The sequence below is a fragment of the Coptis chinensis genome, chromosome 3 (genome assembly GCF_015680905.1).
Source record: "Coptis chinensis isolate HL-2020 chromosome 3, ASM1568090v1, whole genome shotgun sequence".
Taxonomy (NCBI): domain Eukaryota; kingdom Viridiplantae; phylum Streptophyta; class Magnoliopsida; order Ranunculales; family Ranunculaceae; genus Coptis; species Coptis chinensis.
In genome coordinates this window covers 105,736,832-105,756,449 of record NC_141458.1, presented here as the reverse complement: position 1 = coordinate 105,756,449, position 19,618 = coordinate 105,736,832, and the positions used below count along the sequence as shown (strand labels likewise).

Here is a 19,618-nt window from a genome sequence, read left to right as displayed (position 1 = left end):
CCCTCAATAGTATGGCTATACTGTTGAAGCACATTTTTCTTAGCCTTTATAGGACCTACTTCAACACTTAATATATTTTTTCCTAAGGCTTGACGAATTGTAACAATACAACTCAATTGGTTCAACATCCAAGTGAACAAAGTTTAGAGAAATGTTAAAAGAGAACTTTATACCGGAACAATTTATAGCCTAAGACACCAATCACGATTACAACTTAAATGGCGAGGATCCCAGAAAGAACTCTTTTATATAATGTGTATCCTGTTAAATTAGAATATTTGACTACAACATACATAAATAAAGCGAACACTTAGTGAAACTGCAGCACCATTTCATTGCTTTTAGCCTCCCTCTCCCGCTCTTTCCAACTCTCATAGGCATGATCATCCGTTGGCAGCTCATGTCGGCAGACTGGACAGGAATTGTGCTTATCCTGAAATAGATTTAGAAATTCGAAATATGAGTATCTGATAAATTTCTGTGCGACAATCGAATCAGTACAAGATTTGGAGGGTGTGGTTGGGTTGGGGCCTTGGGGGTTGTTAATTAACATAAAAAAATGTAGATTGAAGGCAGATGCAAAAAGATTTACCTGCTACACAAATATAATTAAAGGAAACAAGTATAGTGAAGTATGACATATATTTAAGTCAATGAAGTTGGGGAGAATTTGAGTATCTAAGATTGTTTCATGTTTACTTGTCAACTAAAACTGGAGTTGAAGTACATTACCAGCCATGGCTTCAAACAAAGAAGATGAAACAAGTGCTTGCAGGGCAACTCCTGCATCTTCTCACTTATGTCCAGATTCTCCTTGCAAACTACACACTGCATATCACTTCCCAACCTTGCCATAATTTCTTCTGTGATACTAATAACTGGAAGATTTTCAATTACTTCTTTACTTGCTGGTGGTGATCTAATTGGTCTAGACGCCCCAATGCCCTGTGCATCAAAGACAAAGCATCTATAAGAACATCCAGTCAAACATTGATTCAAAAAAAATAAATAAATAAATACTGTGGCATACATTATGTGAAGATTTTAGAGGTGGAAATGAACAACAGCGTTGCTTAAATAAGAACAAAAAATAAATGAATGCCAACTAAAACAAGCATAAACATTTACTTTTTGTGACGAACAACTACCAAGTTCCTCGGATTTTTTTTTTTTGTGTAAGTTCATCGGATTATATATTACTCAAAGACAATCAATAAATTGAAAAATGGAAACAGGGATTAAAAATGTGAGAGGTGCAAGTTGTGCAATTTTGTGTAATCATCTTTTGATTTAATTTCTACAGAGACTAGACAACCTTTTGTTTCCTCCTTGATCCTTTTTTCTCAACTTTCTTTTGTACTTTATCCCTTATGCGATGCATTAGATAAATGTTTCCTTCCTTTTCATTTTGGGATTTGGGAACCTAAAACATCTTATTTGTATCTTATGTGTTATGATTCTTATCTTTATTTTCTTTTCCTTGATTTTTCCCTTTTCTTTTCTAACCTAAGTTACATTGACATGGATACGTGTGTTCGTATCCCTGTGGATACAAAGTGTGACACGGCAAATATCAAAAAATTGAGATAGCTCACATAGAAAGTGTCTCTATCGCATCAACACGGACACGTGGATACGAAAAAATATGACACAGATTATAATTTAAATATGGTGTGTCCATGTGACATACAACAAACAAAGGAATCTCCAGTCAGTCAACTGCCATTTTCAATTCGTGACTGAAAATCAGGAGAAATACACTTCAAAAAGAAGTGTAAGGTAAGAACAAGGATAACATACAGTAATAATAACCTTGAGCTAATGCAAACAGAACACACAGTATGTTGATCATCAGTTAATTTAATATCTATTTGGCTCATTCTTCCCTTTCATGTCCGTAAGTCCTACCATCTTGAACTGGTAAATATGGCATACATGAAAACAATTTCGGACTTAACAAATAATACCAAAAGTTGATATAATGTCTTTTCTTTAAATGCAAAGATGGTAACAGTACCTGCAAAGAAGCTTCAATGGTATCGATAAGGTTCCGAAATTCACTAATTTCTCCCATACTATTTACCATCTCTTCCATCAATTCAGAAGCTCTTTGAGATGTATTATTATCCCCTCTCATGATGAGCTGAGATGATCCAGGTACCACACCAAGAGTAGCTAAAAGCTCATTCGCAACTTGTAAAGTTGGCCTTGGGGGTACGGCATCCATAACCAGTTTATTTATATGCTCATTGGCTATTTCTATACAAGTAGTCATATATGCTCTTTCAGATGAATCAACAACTAGCCTCTCAGCCTCCTCGAATAGCTCTTTACCAGCAACCCATAATTCACACTCGGTATATCGTGTCTGTAAAATACTTGCCACGTGGCATATACAAACATAGAACTGCACAAATTTGAAAACGAGAATATAATAATAATTAGTTTTCTTATACATTAACTTAACTTAGTAGTAAATAAGTGATTGGGTCTTACTGATTCTTGGAGGGAGGGAGAAGCGGAGGGATAGTAATTTGTGAGAAGAGCTTTAGTGGACGAAACAGCTTCTATAAACGTATCTTTTTCCTTGACCTCATTTTCCAAATACTTCAAGCTTTCCTTCACTGACTCCTCATCCATTCCCTTTCTTTATTTTATTTTAAGATCGACACTAATTTTAGGTTTTCTTTTAAGTTTTCCTTCCACCGACTTTTGGGACTCGTGAAAGTTGGACATATATCGAAATATATGCGAAACTTCTGGGATTATCAAACTTTCTATATTTATCTCCGACTTTTACCGATATATTGGATTAATCATCGCCAGGCTTCGCAGATCCAATTTCTTGAGGTAAACTTTATAAATTTTGAGTATTTGTCCCATAGAATGAAGCAAGTAAAGTGGTTAGATCTGCCAGACCATGTTTTACCACTTATTTCACAGAAACTAACCCGCATCAAAGATTACATTCGGTTTGGCGCAGTTTGTCATGCATGGCGTACCATTTATACTAACAATCCATGTATTTTACCCAGACAACTTCCATTACTCATGCTTCCTATTAATCGTGATAATCAATATCGCGGTTTATATGACCCGTCTGAAAAAAGAGTCTATGATTTCCAATTACCAGTGCCACATAATTACTACTGTCGTGGTTCTAGTGAAGGATGGTTGGTTACTGTGTATGAGAAACAAGTGGTTCGTTTGTTAAACCCGTTCTTGTCCGTTGATAATGAAATTGAGCTACCACCTTTGACTGCATTTGAGCTTCATGAAGATGATATGATTGTCAATGAAGCGTATCTATACAAGGCTGTTTTATCTGCAAGTCCAACATCAGATCCTGATAATTATGTGGTTATGGCAATTTATGGTGGATGTTGCAAATTAGCGTTCTACAAGCCTGGTGATGATTGTTGGACTTCTCTTGATTCTGAATGCACATTGATTGATGATATTGTTTATTGTAGAGATCAGTTTTATGCTGTGGATCATTATGGAGCTGTTTGGGCTTGTGATGTGAGAGGTTCTCATCCAAGGGTGTCGAGAGTTGCATCACCCATTGACGATATGTCTTTTTGGACGAAGAATTATATAGTAGAATCATCCGGGGACTTGCTGCAAGTTAAAAGAATACTGCTGGAAGATGACGAGAACTATGAGACTATTGAGTTTGAAGTCTTGAAGCTTGATGAAGTTGAGCTTAAGTGGGTTGAAGTAAAGAGTTTATGTGGCCAAATGTTGTTTTTAGGGGAAAACTCTTCCATCTCTCTGTTGGCTTCAGATTATCCTGGATGCAAACCGAATTGCATTTACTTTACAGATGACTACCATGCAGGGTATTGCTATAGACAAACAAAAGAACCTCATGACATGGGAGTGTACAACTTGGAAGATGGGACCATTGAACCACATTGCCCATTGGCGTCCAAGAGAATATTTCCCGCCCCTATTTGGATTCAGCCCACGCCTCAAGGATTCTCTAACTGAGCCTCTGTTTTTGGTCTTCAACAATTTTCTGTTTTTGGTCTCGAGGATTTAAATCAAGTTGGCCTCTCATTTAATCAGATGGTTATCATATGGAGTTATAAAACCTAGAGTCTCCCAGAGGTTTTAAGGTGATGGCGGCGTTGAGAACCATCTGTTTTCTTCATATAAATCTTGTTCCATGCCCTCTTATGTCCAATTACCAGATGGAAGTAATTCTTTAGTTACACATATTGGTACTGTTATTCTCGCACCTACTATTAAGCTTGAAAATGTTTTCTACATTCCATCTTTCAAGTTCAACCTCATGTCAGTTAGTCAAATATCGAAATCTCTTAATTGTCAACTGATTTTTTTACATGATCGGTGTGTTTTCCAGGACCTGTTAACGAAGAAGAGGATTGGACAGGGTAGCTATCATGAAGGGTTATATTATTTTCAGTCTTCGTCGGCTTTAGCAGTTATCAAGCCACCTAGTATCGATCTTTGGCATTGGTGTTTAGGGCATTTGTCTTATCGTTCTTTAGAAATTTTAAGCCAAGATGTTCCGTTTATTTTGTGTTCAAATAAAAGTGTTTGTCAAGTTTGTCCGCAAGCTAAGCAACACCGTTTACCTTTTCCTTCTAGTAATATCACTACTAGTGAACCTTTTCAATTAATACATTGTGATATTTGGGGTCCTTTTTCTTATCCTTCATTAAATGGGTCTCGTTATTTCTTGACTATCGTAGATGATTATAGTCGATGTACCTGGATCTACGATGCATGTTAAATCTGAAACAAAAAGATTATTACATCCTTCTTTGCCATGGTTAGAACACAATATAAAACTCACATTCATATCGTATTCAGGGAATGGTCCTCAACTATTCTCACAAATCCAAAAGATACGCTCGATAATGGTACGAGTTTCTTTCTAATGACATGCAGTCTTTCTTCTCGGATCATGGTGTTATCCACCAAAGAAGTTGTGTGGCCACACCACAACAAAATGGTGTAGTAGAGCGCAAGCATCGTCACCTCCTTGAGGTTGCTCGTGCTTTACGTTTTCAGGCTCATTTGCCTTTAAAATTTTGGGGTGAATGTGTGCTCACCGCAGTATACCTCATAAATAAAATGCCCTCACCTCTTTTGTCGGGTAAAAGTCCACATGAGGTCTTGTTTAATACTAAACCTTGTTACTCACATTTACGAGTGTTTGGTAGTCTTTGTTACGCTCACAATAATAACATCAAACACAAATTTGATCAAAGAGCTCAACCTGGAATTTTTGTTGGTTATCCCCATGGTCAAAAGGGATATCGTATTTTTGATATTACTAGTAGCTCTATTTATGTCTCACGAGATGTTATTTTCTATGAAGGAATTTTTCCTTTTCGTGATCTAAATAAATCCGATTCTTCACCACCTTGTGTTATTCCTCTTCCCTTGAATGATAATGATGTTCTTGACATTTCGAATCACTCTCATAATCCGGTTGAAGTTGAGATCGATACTAGCAGGGAAGAAACTGTTGACAACACTGTTGTTAATGTCGACAACTTGGAACTCCCTGATGTGGCACCTGCTATTGTTCCTGATGATCAAGGAAGGCATATGCCACCACGTGATCGTCGTCCTCCTGTAAAACTTGCTGATTATGTATGTAACAATGCCACTCATGATAGCTCATCCACTCCTTCCAATTCTAAGTCAACAGGTACTCCCTATCCTATGAATCATTTTCTCTCCAATTCTAATTTTTCAATTAGCATAGAGCATTTCTTTCCAATGTTTGTTCTAGAGAAGAGCCTAAGTCTTTCAATCAAGGCATTAAAGTGTCCACAATGTCGGCAAAGCAATGCAAAAGAAATAGAGGCCCTTGAACAAAACAATACTTGAGTATCACATTTCTTCCTTCCAACAAGAAGCCAATCGGATGTAAATGGGTATTCAAAATCAAGTATCATTCTGATGGGATAGTGGAGCGATATAAGGCCAGGTTAGTGGCCAAAGGTTATAATCAAGTGGAAGGGTTGGACTATCATGACACATTTGCACCTGTTGCAAAACTTGTTACTTTTCGTACTTTGTTGTCTGTTGCTGCGGTTAAGAATTGGCCATTACATCAATTGGATGTCAATAACGCCTTTCTACAGGGTGATCTTGATGAAGAGGTTTACATGACTTTGCCACCGGGTTTTGCATGACAAGGGGAGAATAAAGTTTGTAGGCTAAATAAGTCTTTATATGGCTTAAAGCAAGCTTCATGTCAATGGTTTGCAAAGTTCTCTTCAGCACTTATTCAGGCTGGATTCATTCAATCAAGGTCAGACTACTCCTTATTCACTAACATCAAAGGTACCTCCTCAACTTTTGTGTTAGTTTATGTTGACGATATTGTTATAACTGGGAATGATGATCCAGTAATCACACGCCTTAAGAAATTTCTTGAAGCCAAATTCTTCATTAAAGATCTTGGACGTCTTAAGTACTTTCTTGGTATCGAAATCGCGCGCTCTCGTAAAGGATTATTTTTATCTCAAAGAAAATATCTTCTGGATATTCTCAAAGATGCTGGTTTGAGTGGTGATCGTATTTCAGTTTTTCCTATGGAACAAAATATACGGTTATCTCCTGATGATGGCACCTTGCTTCCTGATCCGACTTCTTATCGTCGACTTATTGGGCGACTTATCTATCTGACTGTCACTAGGCCAGATATCACTTATTCTGTTAGCATTCTCAGTCAATTCATGACATCTCCAAGAAGTAGTCACATGGAGGCAGCACTTCGAGTTCGTTGCTATCTTAAAGGTTCAATCAATAAAGGAATTTTTTTGTCATCAACAAACTCTCTTCACTTTCATGGTTTTTGTGATTCAGATTGGGCAGGATGCCCAATTACTCGGCGGTCTACCTCAGGATATTGTATTCTTCTTGGCTCTAGTCCTATCTCTTGGAAGACAAAGAAGCAAAGTACAGTATCTCGTTCTTCAGCTGAAGCTGAATATCGTGCTATGGCAACTTTAACTTGTGAGCTTCAATGGTTGTATTATCTACTTTCAGATCTTGGAATTCATCATTCATCACCGATCAGTATGTACTGCGATAATCAAGCAGCTATACATATAGCTGAAAATCCAGTCTTCCATGAGCGCACAAAGCACATTGAAATTGACTGCCACTTTGTTCGTGAAAAGATTCAAAAAGGACTTGTCGCACCTCATTATCTGCCTTCTTCAAATCAAATTGCAGATTGTTTCACCAAACCGTTAGGAGCAGATTCATTTCATCGTCTGATCGGCAAGCTGGGTGTTATTGACATACACACTCAGCTTGAGGGGGAGTGTTGAAGTATTCACACACGGCTATGTGTGACTTGAGTCACAAGTGTTTGCTTCCTTGTGATGCAAGTATTTCTTTTCTCAGCTGATTTGGTTGTTCCTTTTATTGTATCCCTTGGGTAGCAAGTACTTTCCCTTATTGTAATCCTTGGTGAAGAAGTCACTCGCAGAAGGAGAAAGTTTCTATTTTGTATATTGTAAAGTTCATTATAAATACAGAGAAATTTAGTCTTCCAATATACTGGAGAGACACCAAAACTTCTTATTTATCACAGGAAGATCATTATTGCCAGCGATCTTCTCTCGCTGTCTGATTTCCAGGTCCATCTCCAAAACTGCTTACTCTCGTCTTCTTCGACTTCCCATCACTGCTGCCTTTTCTCGCAACTCATTCCCTTTTCCTTCGAGATACTCCTCGACTCACCCTACTACTGCTACTACTTATGCTCCACAGAATGATGTGGATTTTCAACCTTATACTAATGGTTGCAACTTCTGGAGGGTTTCAATGCGCCTGGAGAAGGATACTCCCGGGACGAGGCTATAAATATCTACGTCAAAACCCTCACGGCGGTTCTCGGAAGGTATCATTTCTTTTGAACCTTATTTAGTACGAATTATCTGAAAATCATTTGCTTGGAATTGTTGACATTGTAGAGAGGTGTTGGGTTTGCACAAAACATTTAAACAAGTGTTAACGTATGTCAAACATAAAATCAAACAATGCCACCTGCTAAAAGACTCAAAGATGCAGGTTGGTTCTTTCAAACTAAATCCACAAATGCTATCCCGTGGGTCTCTCAAAAAAGTATATTTTTTTCGCAAGGTTATTCAACATAATTGTCGAATCTGGTGAAGGAAGCTTTAGTTGACTGGACTACATGGATATGACCCCCATTTCTAAGAGTCTTTAGTTCCAAGAGTTTGTGTTTTGCACTTGATATGACGTGTCTTGGTAATCGTTGTAGTACATCTGTAAATAAATTTCTTTTCTTTGATGGATTTGTAGTCTGAGTAAATTTTATTTTCCCTTCTTTGGTTTTACGGTGAGGAGGAAGCCAGGAAGAAAATTTACTTGGTGTCTACAAAGTACATCTTTTTCTTTGTCTGCAACGTGCCTTTGGAAATCGCAGACAAAATTATAGGTATTTCCACCATCTGTTAACGAATGATTGGTTTCTTTTACAGTATTTATATGAAAAATATGTATTATTCCGCCCATAACTGTTTTGCAGACTCGAAATTGGCGGTTTTTGTGAACCCTTTGTCTGATTCTGATATGGGAAGGACCGACTTTTGGGAAACAGGTTTGATTATCTATCATTTAGCTCAGGTCATTGGTTCTACCTTTTTTTTAATATTAATTTAGATATTGAGGTTTATATCTGTGGTAACTTTTGATTCATAATGTCCTGCGTATGAAAAATATTTTGGTTAGGGGAGAGGGGGGGGGGGTGTGCATAGCCTATAGGGACACCAAGATTTGCATTGTAGCTCCACTTGAGAAAAGCTTTGGCCCCACTAAAAACGCCCAACCAAAGGCCAATAAAATCCAGCCGCCTTTGTTGACTTTAGTAATGGTGCAACACTCTTGTTCCGAACGACCTTATAAGCCCTAAGATTTGCCACGTCATAAGCTAGATCCAAAGGTTAAGGGGTGGTGTTGGATGTCCAGCGCCACCCTGTTCTATTATATAGATTACAGATTAGAAACAACAAAAGGAGGTTTATTTGGGTTGCTAAACAGTTCAAATTATTTTGTGGTGAACAGGGTCTGACCCAAAGTTAGAGTTCCTTATTTGGATATTACTATGTTTCATAATAAACGGATGTACAAGTTTGCCAAGGGAAACTTATAATAGTTATTGACATACTTATTTATAATTTTATAGGAACTTAATCAAAGGTCGAACTGATTGCCCGTCAGTATTTAATGGTGTTCATGGTATCCCCCGCCAGACTCCAAATGTAACAACTAACTGTTTCTTTTGACTAGATGGTTTAGTTTTGTGGATGTGCAGAGGAGCAAAGATGCTTTATACTTCATTATTTACTTTTGAGAAAGTGGGATCCAATTGCCTTTCCCTTATTTTCTTTTGAGTTGGTTATGCTAAGGCTATCCATACCAAACCATTTTAGAACAAAGAGTAAAGCTTACTTACATGCTCTTAGTTAGTTATGCTGTGGTGGCTTGTTTTAATTTGTTTCATTTTCCAGGAGAGCCATTTATCGACGGGCAAGCTCTTCCATACGACCCCAAATACCATGTGGCAATGGTAGAGTATTATTTCCGATCCTCCTTTTCTGTATATGAAAGACCCTCTCATAAAAAAAGACCACGTCGGGCAAGCCCTGTTAGTGCTGCACATGCAAGTCGTAGGATTCTTAATGGAACCAATTGCGCTTCAGGTATTCCAACTAAAGCGTAATCCTGCTCCGTACAGGAAGGTATTAATCATAACAAGTGACGGTAGTAATCATAACAAGTGGTCACTGGTCAGAGCTGGAGTCCTATGTTAAGCTTCATGTGTAGAAATTAGTACTGTTTCAGGAGTGCTGTAAGTTATGATCCTGCAACTTGTTTATCTAGTTATCATTTGTCATATTGTAAAGTGGGCGCCGAACTGGTCTTTGTTCATGTATACGTTGTCTGAGATGGTTCAGTGATAATAATTATATTATGTTTATTTATGCAATTGTAGTATAATCAGCTGCTATATTAGTGGAAATAGGTGATATACTTTTATATCATTATGTTTTCTTTGTCATTGAAGATCAAATGTTTGGGGTTTGATCTTCAATTCAAAAGATCAATTTAGGATTCTCAATTTCTCTCGTTTATACGTAAAATCAAATGTTTGTAGTGCGTGCAGGTTCACACAACTAATTCATTTAGGCGGCAAAACTTTATCGATTAGGCGAGGCATAAAACAGCATACCTTTTACTTGCTCGCATTACTTTACTAAAAACACGATGGTCATGGAGTAATTACAAAATTAGCCAATTAAGCTAGAGCAATATCCAGATCTTCAAATAGGGCATTTTTGCTATTTTATTGAGACATCCAGCACACGCATCAAGTCCCAAATCTACACACCCAAAGCACGTTATCCGCGATGGAAATGCGCCAAGGAAATCGATTTAGCTTAAAATTTAGGGGGCCGTTTGGACCATTTGTAATAGTTCATTTTATTTGAAAAATAATGTATTATGACTTTTATGAGACTATGAGTTCCATTATTGATTATGAATATAACAATATTAATTTGGTAAAAAAGCTTAGAAACCATTTTTAAAATGAGTTATTGTGAGGGAGTAATATTCTCCTTCACGAATATTAAGCACGTGTAATATCGCTTCGTATTGAGCTCGCTTCATCTAGGTGATCTACCTCAGTTCGCTACAAGATATTATAGGTCGAACAGACGACCTCAAATAGAACGCCTCATCTGATGACACCATCCCTTATTCGGAGGCAATCATTACCAGAGTCATATCTCTACTTTCAATCACCGTGATATACGAACTACTCCAACCACTCCAATGATTACATAATTCCTACCAAAACCAACCTAACACTCATTCTTCATCTCGACCACACACTTGTGCATGGCAGTGCACGTGTCTCGTGGATCTGTATCCTCAATATCTATAAATACCACCTACATGAACTACGTCAGAGCTGATTCTTCTCTTCCCCCAGAATCAAGAGAAGATACGTAGGCAATTCGCTCATCAACGAACTCGATCTCTCCCAAATCCGATCCCATTCTCCTTCTTCCCTTGTATGTAAAGGAAAACTAAAACGCACCTTTACATTGACGCCGTCTATGGTCTCGATTTCTTGAGAAACCACTTAACAAATCCTTAAACCAAAAAGAAAAAACACTCAAGCCCACGAAGCATGGCAAGCCTCGAAGCTCAAATCCAGAGTTTGGCAGGTCAGCTAGGAACGATGAATGAGCAAATCACCCTGCTCAGGCAGGAGAATGTCACTCTCTGCGCACAAGTGGACACGCAGAATCCACCTGCTATCTTAGCAGAGGGCGGCATCAACGAGGTTAATCAACAGATTAACGAATTGTCACAAAGAATCGACCAAAGTGCAGTCAAGAAAGACGCTTCCCAGATCGTTCAAAAGATGCTGAAGACATATCGGGCGTCTCTGTTCGCTGCTGAGGTACTTAGCAAAGCTTCTCCTCCAGATTTCATTCAATCACGTTTTCCAATGTATGATGGTAGCACGTGTCCTAGTCAACACGTGGCTCGCTATATTCAAAGCCTGGCACTATATAGTGCACTAGAGTTCGATCACCTTCACTGTCGTTTGTTTCCCGCCAGTCTCAAAGATGGCGCGCTCGATTGGTTTTTTTCACTCGAGCCAGACTCGATAAAGACCTTCGAGCAGCTCACCGATTCGTTTGCTAGTCAGTACGTCCATAACAGGCGTAAAAAAGCTGATCTTGATTCATTTGCTCCAAACAAGATCGAGCTTAAGACGTAAAACAATTCGTGAGTTTCTAGGTCGGTTCAAAGCCAAACTATTATGTATGGAAATTGGTCTGAAAGAGTCCTTCGCCACACTGGCATTCTCCAACGCCTGCTGTGTGCGTAACACGGCACTCGCTAGATCACTGATGAAAGAACGCTCCGAGACGTTATCTGAGCTATACGCTCGAGTTGACGAGTACATTAAGCTGCAGGAAGGCCTGAAGTGCCAAGGCCTACCAGAAGAAGAAGAAGTCGCAGCAATATCCGACGACCCCCGAGCTTCAAAAACGACCCCAACAGCAAGAATGGAAGTCGAGAAACATAATGAACAATGACCGTGAGTTCGCTGTTCTCACACGATCTCCCAGTTACATACTGGAAAAGATCAAGAAAGCTACCTATTACCGACCTACTGTACGACAACCAGAAGATCGATCAGGCAGGCCTTATTGTGCCTTTCACTGAGCCAAATGTCACGAGACTGATGCATGCTAGGGGCAAAAACATTACCTTCAGGACCTCATCGAAGCAAGACATATCAAGCAGTACACCAACATCGCTGATGGCGACTTGCACCATAAACTTATGGCTCGCAGGGCACGTAGTAGAACTCCACCTCACCATGATCACCACAATGCTCAAGCTCGCTCCTGCAGCAGAGGACGTTCCAGAGACCGTTCCCGCTATGAGCGACGTCAACACTCGTCAGATCGCGACAATGACAGAACCATTCATATGATCACGTTTCTAGATGATTCAGTAACATCGTCCAAAGAGAAAAGAAGGCGTGTAGGCGCCCTGCAATAAGTTTACCATTTCTCTTCAGGCGCGACCGCTTCCACGCAGCTTCTGGTCGCGCTCTCGTGATATCACTTTTACGGAGGCCGACCTCAACAAGGTTTGCCTCCCACATAATGACGCATTAGTAGTCCACGTCAAAATCAGTGACTGGACAGTCAAGTGTCTAGATTGATCCTAGCAGTTCATGTGTCATTTTGTTTTACCATACCATACAAGAGATGAATTTGCCCAAGTCAGTCTTCATAGATCCAATCTCTCCTCTTTACGGGTTCAATGGCTCCAGAGCCGATCCAATTGGTGATATCATACTCCCAGTCTCTGTGGGATCTAGAGAGGACAAAGTCAGCTTCAATACGCGTTTCAGCGTCTTGGACATCGAGTCGTCCTACAACGCTATCCTAAGACGGCGTTGGATTCATCAAATGCAAGCTATACCGTCAACACTGCATCAAGTTCTCCGCTTCCTAGGCCCTAGGGGCATGATGGAGCTTCGAAGTAATCAGCTTGAGGCTTATCATTGTAACCAAATCTTCTCAGCGAACAAGACTGCTGACTCACCCATCGGCACAAGGAACGAGCCCACTAGCTACACAATGGCCAAAGACTTGGTCGCAGAGGTCAGAGCCAAAGCACCAAAACAAAGCGCTGGGGGCTCCAGCAAGAGGATTTATTCGTCTATACGGACCCCAGAGGTCGCTCGTAATCGTTGTTCCACCAGTCAGGACCTCAGAGGTCGCTCCCGCATCTGTCGCTCCACCGGTCAGGACCCCAGAGGTCGCTCCAGAAGTCGTTACTCCACCTGTCACGACCCAAGAGGTCGCTCCGTCATGCGTTCTACAACAGATATAGATTCCAGAGGTCACTCCAACCCCTGTTGTCATGACCACAGAGGCCACTTTAGCCCCTGTTGTCGTCGCCACAGAGGTCGCTCCAACCCCAGCTGCCAAATCCACCATCCCTCAGAACGGCAAAGCGTTGCCAGAAATCAATCCCCTGGAAGACGCATCATCGTCAAAGGCAGCATCCCAACCTGCAGACAGAGAGCGAGTGAACTTAGGAATAGAAGATGACCCTAAGTTCGTATATGTAGGGGCTAACTTAGACCCTACACTCAGGGATCAGCTTGTAAACTTTTTAGCAATGAATAAAGATGTTTTCGCTTGGTCGTATATCGATGTACCGGGTATAGATCCTAATGTTGCATGTCATAGACTAAATGTAAATCCTAATGCTAGGCCAGTTCGTCACCGACCTAGAAGATTATCTTTGAGATTTCAAAAAGCAATCAATGATGAGGTCGACAAACTCAAACAAGTTGGTTTCATCAGAAAGGTCGATTACCCAGACTGGATCGCTAACATAGTAGCAGTTCCAAAAAAGAATAGCACAGTTCGCCTCTGCGTTGACTTCACCAATGTCAACCAAGAAACACCTAAAGATAGCTTCCCTTTGCCTAGAATTGACCGACTTGTGGACCAAACTTGTGGCCACGAGCTTCTGCCATTTATGGATGCATACAGTGGATACAATCAAATCCCACTCGCTGAAGAGGACCAAGAGAAAACGTCATTCATCACTGAACAAGGAATTTACTGCTACAATGTCCTCCCATTCGCCTCAAGAACGCTGGAGCGACTTATCAACGGCTGGTCACTGACATGTTCCAGGACATGTTAGGGGATACCATGAAAGTCTATATCGACGACATGGTCGTCAAGAGCAATAAAGCAGGTGACCACCTCACTCATCTTGAGAAAGCGTTATCCAGGTTACGCCAGACTCGAATGAAGCTGAATCAAGAAAAGTGCCTTTTTGGAGCGTCCTCAGGGAAGTTTCTAGGGTACCAAGTTTCACAAAGAGGGATCGAAGCTAACCCAGACCAAATCAGAGCGTTCTTGGACATGCCCGATCCACAGACAAAGAAGCAAATACAGAAGTATCAGGAATGGTTGCAGCACTAAACCGATTCATATCGAGGGCGTCAGACAAATGCCGACCGTTCTTGCAACTTCTTAAAAAAGGTGAGCAGTTTTCATGGAACGATCAGTGCCACCAAGCGTTCTCCACCCTCAAAGAGTACCTGACTACACCTCCCGTCCTGGCAAAACCAACAGATGGCAAAATGCTGGGGCTGTATCTAACAATATCAGACTTTGCCATCAATTCGGTTCTCTTCAAAGAGGAAAACAACTCAGAGAAACAGATTTATTTTACAAGTAAGACACTAACTCCAGCAGAAAAGAATTACTCTTACATTGAACGAGCAGTACTTGCGTTGTTATATTCCGCAAGAAAGTTCAGACCTTACTTTCAAGTGCATCCAATCAAAGTACTCACAGACCTCCCGTTGAAGAAAATCCTTCATAAGAAGAATAAGACAACTCGCATGGCAGTATGGGCCGAAGAGCTCGGGGAGCGCCACATCGAGTTCGTCCCACGTACCTCACAGAAAGGACAGGTCGTTGCAGATTTCCTAGCAGATTTCCCTATCGACGACCTAAATTGGGAACCAGAAACATATATTCCATCCACAAAGAAGAATGACAAGAACGTCTGGTCTCTCTTTGTGGATGGATCTAGCAACCCCGGAGGAAGTGGAATCGGAGTTGTCCTAGTTTCCCCAGATGGAGCAATGATAGAGAAATCAGTTCGCATCGACTTCACAACCTCTAACAACGAAGCGGAGTACGAGGCGTTAATCATGGGGCTTCGAATGGCGCTACAGCTCGGTGTACAAGAGCTCTAAGTCTTTAGTGACTCGCAACTGGTTGTTCGCCAGGTTGCTAAATAGTACACTACCCATGAAGGTAACCTTTCTAAATACCTTCACGTTGTTTACCAGTTACTTCCTGCTTTCAAGAAAGCCACAATACATCATTTCTTGCGCGACAAAAATCGTCATGCGGACAGTTTAGCTTACCTGGCTACCCAAACACCGACCTGCTTACCAAGCTGAGCACGTTTTAGAAGTCAGCGACCTGTGCCCACTCTTTGAGGATCAGATGAGTCAAACATGGATGCACCCCATCATAGAATACATTCAGCACGGTACACTCCTTGAAGAGCGTGCCAGAGCTAGACAATTTCTATATCATGCTGGCCGTTATTGCTTGGTTAATAACAAGTTATTCCAAAAATCTGTTGGCGGACCTCACTTGAGGTGCATAAGCCCAGAATAAGGCCAATTAATTTTTGCTGAAATTCATGAGGGATAGTGCGGAAACCATGTCAGCGGTCGCTCTTTGGCTCACAAAGTGATCTCCCAAGGATACTTTTGGCCTCGAATGCAGATCGACACCAAAACATATGTCCTCAAGTGCGTCAAATGTCAGACATTTGGCCACAACATCATACAACCAGCTCGTGAGTTGATCAACATTGCGAGCCCTTGGCCATTTCACATGTGGGGCATGGAAATCATGGGACCATTCATCCCACAAAAGAGTACCAGTTTTCGCTTCGTCTTAGTTGCAACTGATTACTTCACTAAGTGGGTCGAAGCAATTCCTTTAGCTCATGTCAAGGAATCACATGTCAGAAACTTCATCTTGACTCATATCATTACCAGATTCGGCTTGCCACACACATTGGTGATGGACAATGGTTCCCAATTCAAGGGAAAAATAGTTAAGGAGTTTCTAGCCTAGTGGAAAATCATTCATGCATTCTCCACTCCTCAGTACGCTCAAAGCAATGGCCAAGCAGAGGCTAGCAACAAAGCAATCTTAGAAAATCTGAAGAAAAAGATTGAAAAGAACAAAATCCAATGGCCAAATTAGTTAGAGAACATTTTGTGGGCTCATCGCACCATAGCTCGCTCCAGCACAGGTGAATCTCTATTCTCCTTGTGCTATGGCACATAAGTCGTTATCCCCACCGAACTGACAGTCACTACGACTCGATTAAAACTCGTCGAGTCTGGACGTAATGACTCCGTCCTAGCACGAGAGGTCGATTTGCTGGAAGAACGGCGTGACCTAGCCGCCATCAGAGTGGCATCTTACCAACAAACTCTGAAGAAGTCCTACAACAAGCGAGTACATTCTCGATCTTTTCAACTTGGCGATCTAGTTCTAAAAAAGACTCAAGATGACTCCAAATTAGCACCAACATGGGAAGGACCATACATAGTGGAATGAGTTGTAGGCAATGGAGCGTACTGGATCAAAACCCAAAAGGGGAAATCATTGCCACGCCCTTGGAACACTTATTTGTTAAAAATGTTTTATCAATAAAAATGCATTGTTGTATATTCCATGTTTTGGTTTACCGTAAATTCAAGTTTAGTTTACTTATGTATTACAACCTACTCTACCTAATCTCGTCGACAAAGTACCGAACTCACAATGAGAACACTACCCGGTATATCGCACTTCCAAAGATCGCCTTGAGTTTGGGCGCCTCTCGAGTAGTAGAAATGCGGCTTTCATAAGCTAACCCGTTCTCCACAAGCAGCACGCTCTCTTGAGCTTACAAGCTCCAGAGCCTCTCCAATTCTCACTAGTTGAGGACCTATACTTTTAGGATCAACTCAGTGAGAACGCTCTCAATGAGTAGTACGCTTTCATAAGCTAACCCGCTCTCCGCGAGTAGCACGCTATCTTGAGCTTACAGGCTTCAGAGCCTCTCCAATTCTCACTAGTTGAGGACCTATACTTCTAGGATCAACTCAGTGAGAACGCTCTCAGTGAGTAGTACGCTTTCATAAGCTAACCCGCTCTTCCACGAGCACCATGCTCTCTTGAGCTTACAGGCTCCAGAGCCTCTCCAATTCTCACTATTTGAAGACCTATACTTCTAGGATCAACTCAGTGAGAACGCTCTCACTGAGCAGTATGCTTTCATAAGCTAGCCCGCTCTCCGCGAGCAGCATGCTCTCTTGAGCTTACAGGCTCTATAGCCTATCCAGTTCTCACTAGTTGAGGACCTATACTTCTAGGATCAATTCAGTGAGAACGCTCTCATTGAGTAGTACACTTTCATAAGCTAACCTGCTCTCTGCGAGTAGTACGCTCTCTCGAGCTTACAGGCTCCAGAGCCTCTCCAATTCTCACTAAGTTGAGGACCTATACTTCTAGGATCAACTCAGTGAGAACCCTCTCAGTGAGCGGTACACTTACACACGCACTACGCTCTCCGCGAGCCTCTTGCTCTCTTTAGCTCACAGGCTTTACAGCGGCTTCTCAAATTCTCCTCAGTTGAATACCTTTAACTTTAGGAACAACTCAACGAGAACGCTCTCAGCGAGCCTTACACCATAGTAAGCTAGCATGCTTACCTAAGCTACCAAGGTCCACATCTTATACAATTCTTACTGGTGGGCAACCCAAATAGGAGAACGTTATCTACGAGCAAAACGCTTCCTGAAGCTAAATCTCAGGCTTCTTAGCCACTATACGCCATAAGCATTATAAACGGAACACTAGCTACAACCAATCAAGCATAAGCAAAAACATGCATTCCATACACATTCATCAATGGAATTGCCCGACCAACGCCAGGAAACCAATTTGCGAATCCACCAATTTGCTGAGTCTACCCAGGAAATCTAGATCGATATTTCTTACAACCTTTGCAAAATATCTAACTGCCACTTTCGTGGAAACCAGCTCGTTATGTATCTGTACCAAAAGGCGAACTACTCAGGCAAGCCTGAGAAACCAGTTCTATTGTTTGACTCTCTTACGAAAAGGAGAACTAACAAAACTTCCAAAGATTTTTCATAACTTACAAAGACAAGTCCAGCAATCATCGTCCAGCATCAGCAACAACGTGTTTATTAGTAGGAGAGGCACTGGTAGAAGGGATATTACTTGCATCTCGCGGTACGACAAGTGCAGTAGTACCCTAAGCTTCACGATCCTGCTTCTCCAATAATTCAATGTACATCTCTGCCAGCACAGCATGATCTCCACAAACTCGATCATATTCCCTCTACGCTTTTCGTGCCACACCTTGAAACTGCTTTGCGTACGCAGTCACGGAAGCCAGCTTTTCATGCAGGTCCATCATCGAACTAACCAACACCGTTTTCTCCTCCAGCGCGTCCTGATGCTTTTTCCTCAGGGCCTTCATCTTCTTCTTGTCAGCTTCCCAAGCAGCACACAGCCTCGGCAACTCAGCCGTATCACCATCAACATTATTAGTTAGTTGAACAGCTTGCTTCAACTTATCATACCCAGCCAGGAACTACAAATAACAGACCAATGTTAATATTCATCTTTCACACAATAAGGAATCAATGCAAGTAAAAAGCTCACCAAACAACATGCCAAGTTAGTGGTCTTCAGCGTCGTCTCCAACGTTTCATCTTCAAGCTCAGTTTTATCACCGTCTAGGACCATTCCTTCCAGGAGGTAGGTCGCTATAGAAGATTAATGGAAACTGCAGTCAGAACGCTTAACCATGCGCTTCTTCCCCATCTTCCCAACGTAGAAGAAGTCGCTCCCCACATTTGCAGAACGCCAGGACGAAATGCCAGCCACAGTATGGTGACCTCGACCTAGGTTGTCATGTTCCTCCCGGTTCAGGTCATTATCCCCTCCACGACTGGGATACCTGAACACGATACCTCTAGGTTGTTCGCGACCCTCCACCTTGGCATGTTTGCCATTCTTTGAGCCAGACGCAACAGCCTTGCGCTTGCCACGATTCACATGAGGATGGGGTCTGAACTCCATCTCTTCCATCACAAGGGGTGAGGCTTCCCTCGACCCCTCATCACCAACAACAAGAACACATCTTCACATGTCTCCACATACCGAAGCCAAAGAAAATGGCACAACTCTAGAGCAAACCTTTGGTCTTCTACAAATCAAATAACGATCGTTCAACATCGATCTTCACTTCCTCAACCATATTTTACCACTCATATGCCATGCCACGCGTCTGGCCGCCCGGCCATGCGTCCTAATGAAATTTGCGACCTACAACGCTCGTATAGACTTACTACTCCTCGCTAGTCGCAACCTACAACGCGAAGGGCGAATAACAATCAAGACGCTCACTC

General features: G+C 41.4%; 3 protein-coding genes across 5 annotated transcripts; 2 read left to right on the top strand and 1 right to left on the bottom strand.

Annotated features, from left to right (window-relative positions):
- Nucleotides 1–152: 152 nt before the first annotated feature.
- LOC147512579 (E3 ubiquitin-protein ligase AIP2-like) lies at nucleotides 153–2,747 on the bottom strand. Its single transcript, XM_086595609.1, has 4 exons — nucleotides 2,497–2,747; nucleotides 2,018–2,407; nucleotides 733–945; nucleotides 153–433 (listed from the first exon to the last, which is right to left on the bottom strand). The coding sequence occupies exons 1-4, from the start codon at nucleotides 2,638–2,640 to the stop codon at nucleotides 311–313; spliced, it is 870 nt and encodes a 289-aa protein (XP_086451735.1). The 5' UTR covers nucleotides 2,641–2,747; the 3' UTR covers nucleotides 153–310.
- Nucleotide 2,748: 1 nt separating this feature from the next.
- LOC147512578 (putative F-box protein At5g55150) lies at nucleotides 2,749–4,670 on the top strand. Its single transcript, XM_086595607.1, has 2 exons — nucleotides 2,749–4,226; nucleotides 4,370–4,670. The coding sequence occupies exon 1, from the start codon at nucleotides 2,749–2,751 to the stop codon at nucleotides 3,991–3,993; it is 1,245 nt and encodes a 414-aa protein (XP_086451733.1). The 3' UTR covers nucleotides 3,994–4,226; nucleotides 4,370–4,670.
- Nucleotides 4,671–7,326: 2,656 nt separating this feature from the next.
- Nucleotides 7,327–10,007, top strand: LOC147512577 (uncharacterized). 3 transcript variants are annotated; one of them, XM_086595611.1, is made up of 5 exons: nucleotides 7,327–7,637; nucleotides 7,771–7,900; nucleotides 8,371–8,461; nucleotides 8,552–8,623; nucleotides 9,534–10,007. In XM_086595611.1, the coding sequence occupies exons 2-5, from the start codon at nucleotides 7,772–7,774 to the stop codon at nucleotides 9,743–9,745; spliced, it is 504 nt and encodes a 167-aa protein (XP_086451737.1). In that variant the 5' UTR covers nucleotides 7,327–7,637; nucleotide 7,771; the 3' UTR covers nucleotides 9,746–10,007. The 3 variants fall into 3 exon arrangements, with proteins under 3 accessions (XP_086451737.1, XP_086451738.1, XP_086451736.1); XM_086595612.1 differs by adding an exon at nucleotides 9,313–9,380 and having other exon boundaries at nucleotides 7,327–7,900; XM_086595610.1 differs by having other exon boundaries at nucleotides 7,327–7,900.
- The last annotated feature ends 9,611 nt before the right edge of the window (nucleotides 10,008–19,618 follow it).

Excerpts from the sequence above, each read along its gene's own strand:
- LOC147512579 (XM_086595609.1), bottom strand. The coding sequence starts at position 2,640 with ATGGATGAGGAGTCAGTGAAGGAAAGCTTGAAGTATTTGGAAAATGAG. Across the intron at positions 2,408-2,496 it reads CTCCCTCCCTCCAAGAATCA|TTCTATGTTTGTATATGCCA; the intron begins GTAAGACCCAAT and ends AAATTTGTGCAG. Across the intron at positions 946-2,017 it reads CCATTGAAGCTTCTTTGCAG|GGCATTGGGGCGTCTAGACC; the intron begins GTACTGTTACCA and ends TTTGATGCACAG.
- LOC147512578 (XM_086595607.1), top strand. The coding sequence starts at position 2,749 with ATGCGAAACTTCTGGGATTATCAAACTTTCTATATTTATCTCCGACTT.
- LOC147512577 (XM_086595610.1), top strand. The coding sequence starts at position 7,760 with ATGCTCCACAGAATGATGTGGATTTTCAACCTTATACTAATGGTTGCA. Across the intron at positions 7,901-8,370 it reads CTCACGGCGGTTCTCGGAAG|GAAGCCAGGAAGAAAATTTA; the intron begins GTATCATTTCTT and ends TACGGTGAGGAG. Across the intron at positions 8,462-8,551 it reads AATCGCAGACAAAATTATAG|ACTCGAAATTGGCGGTTTTT; the intron begins GTATTTCCACCA and ends ACTGTTTTGCAG.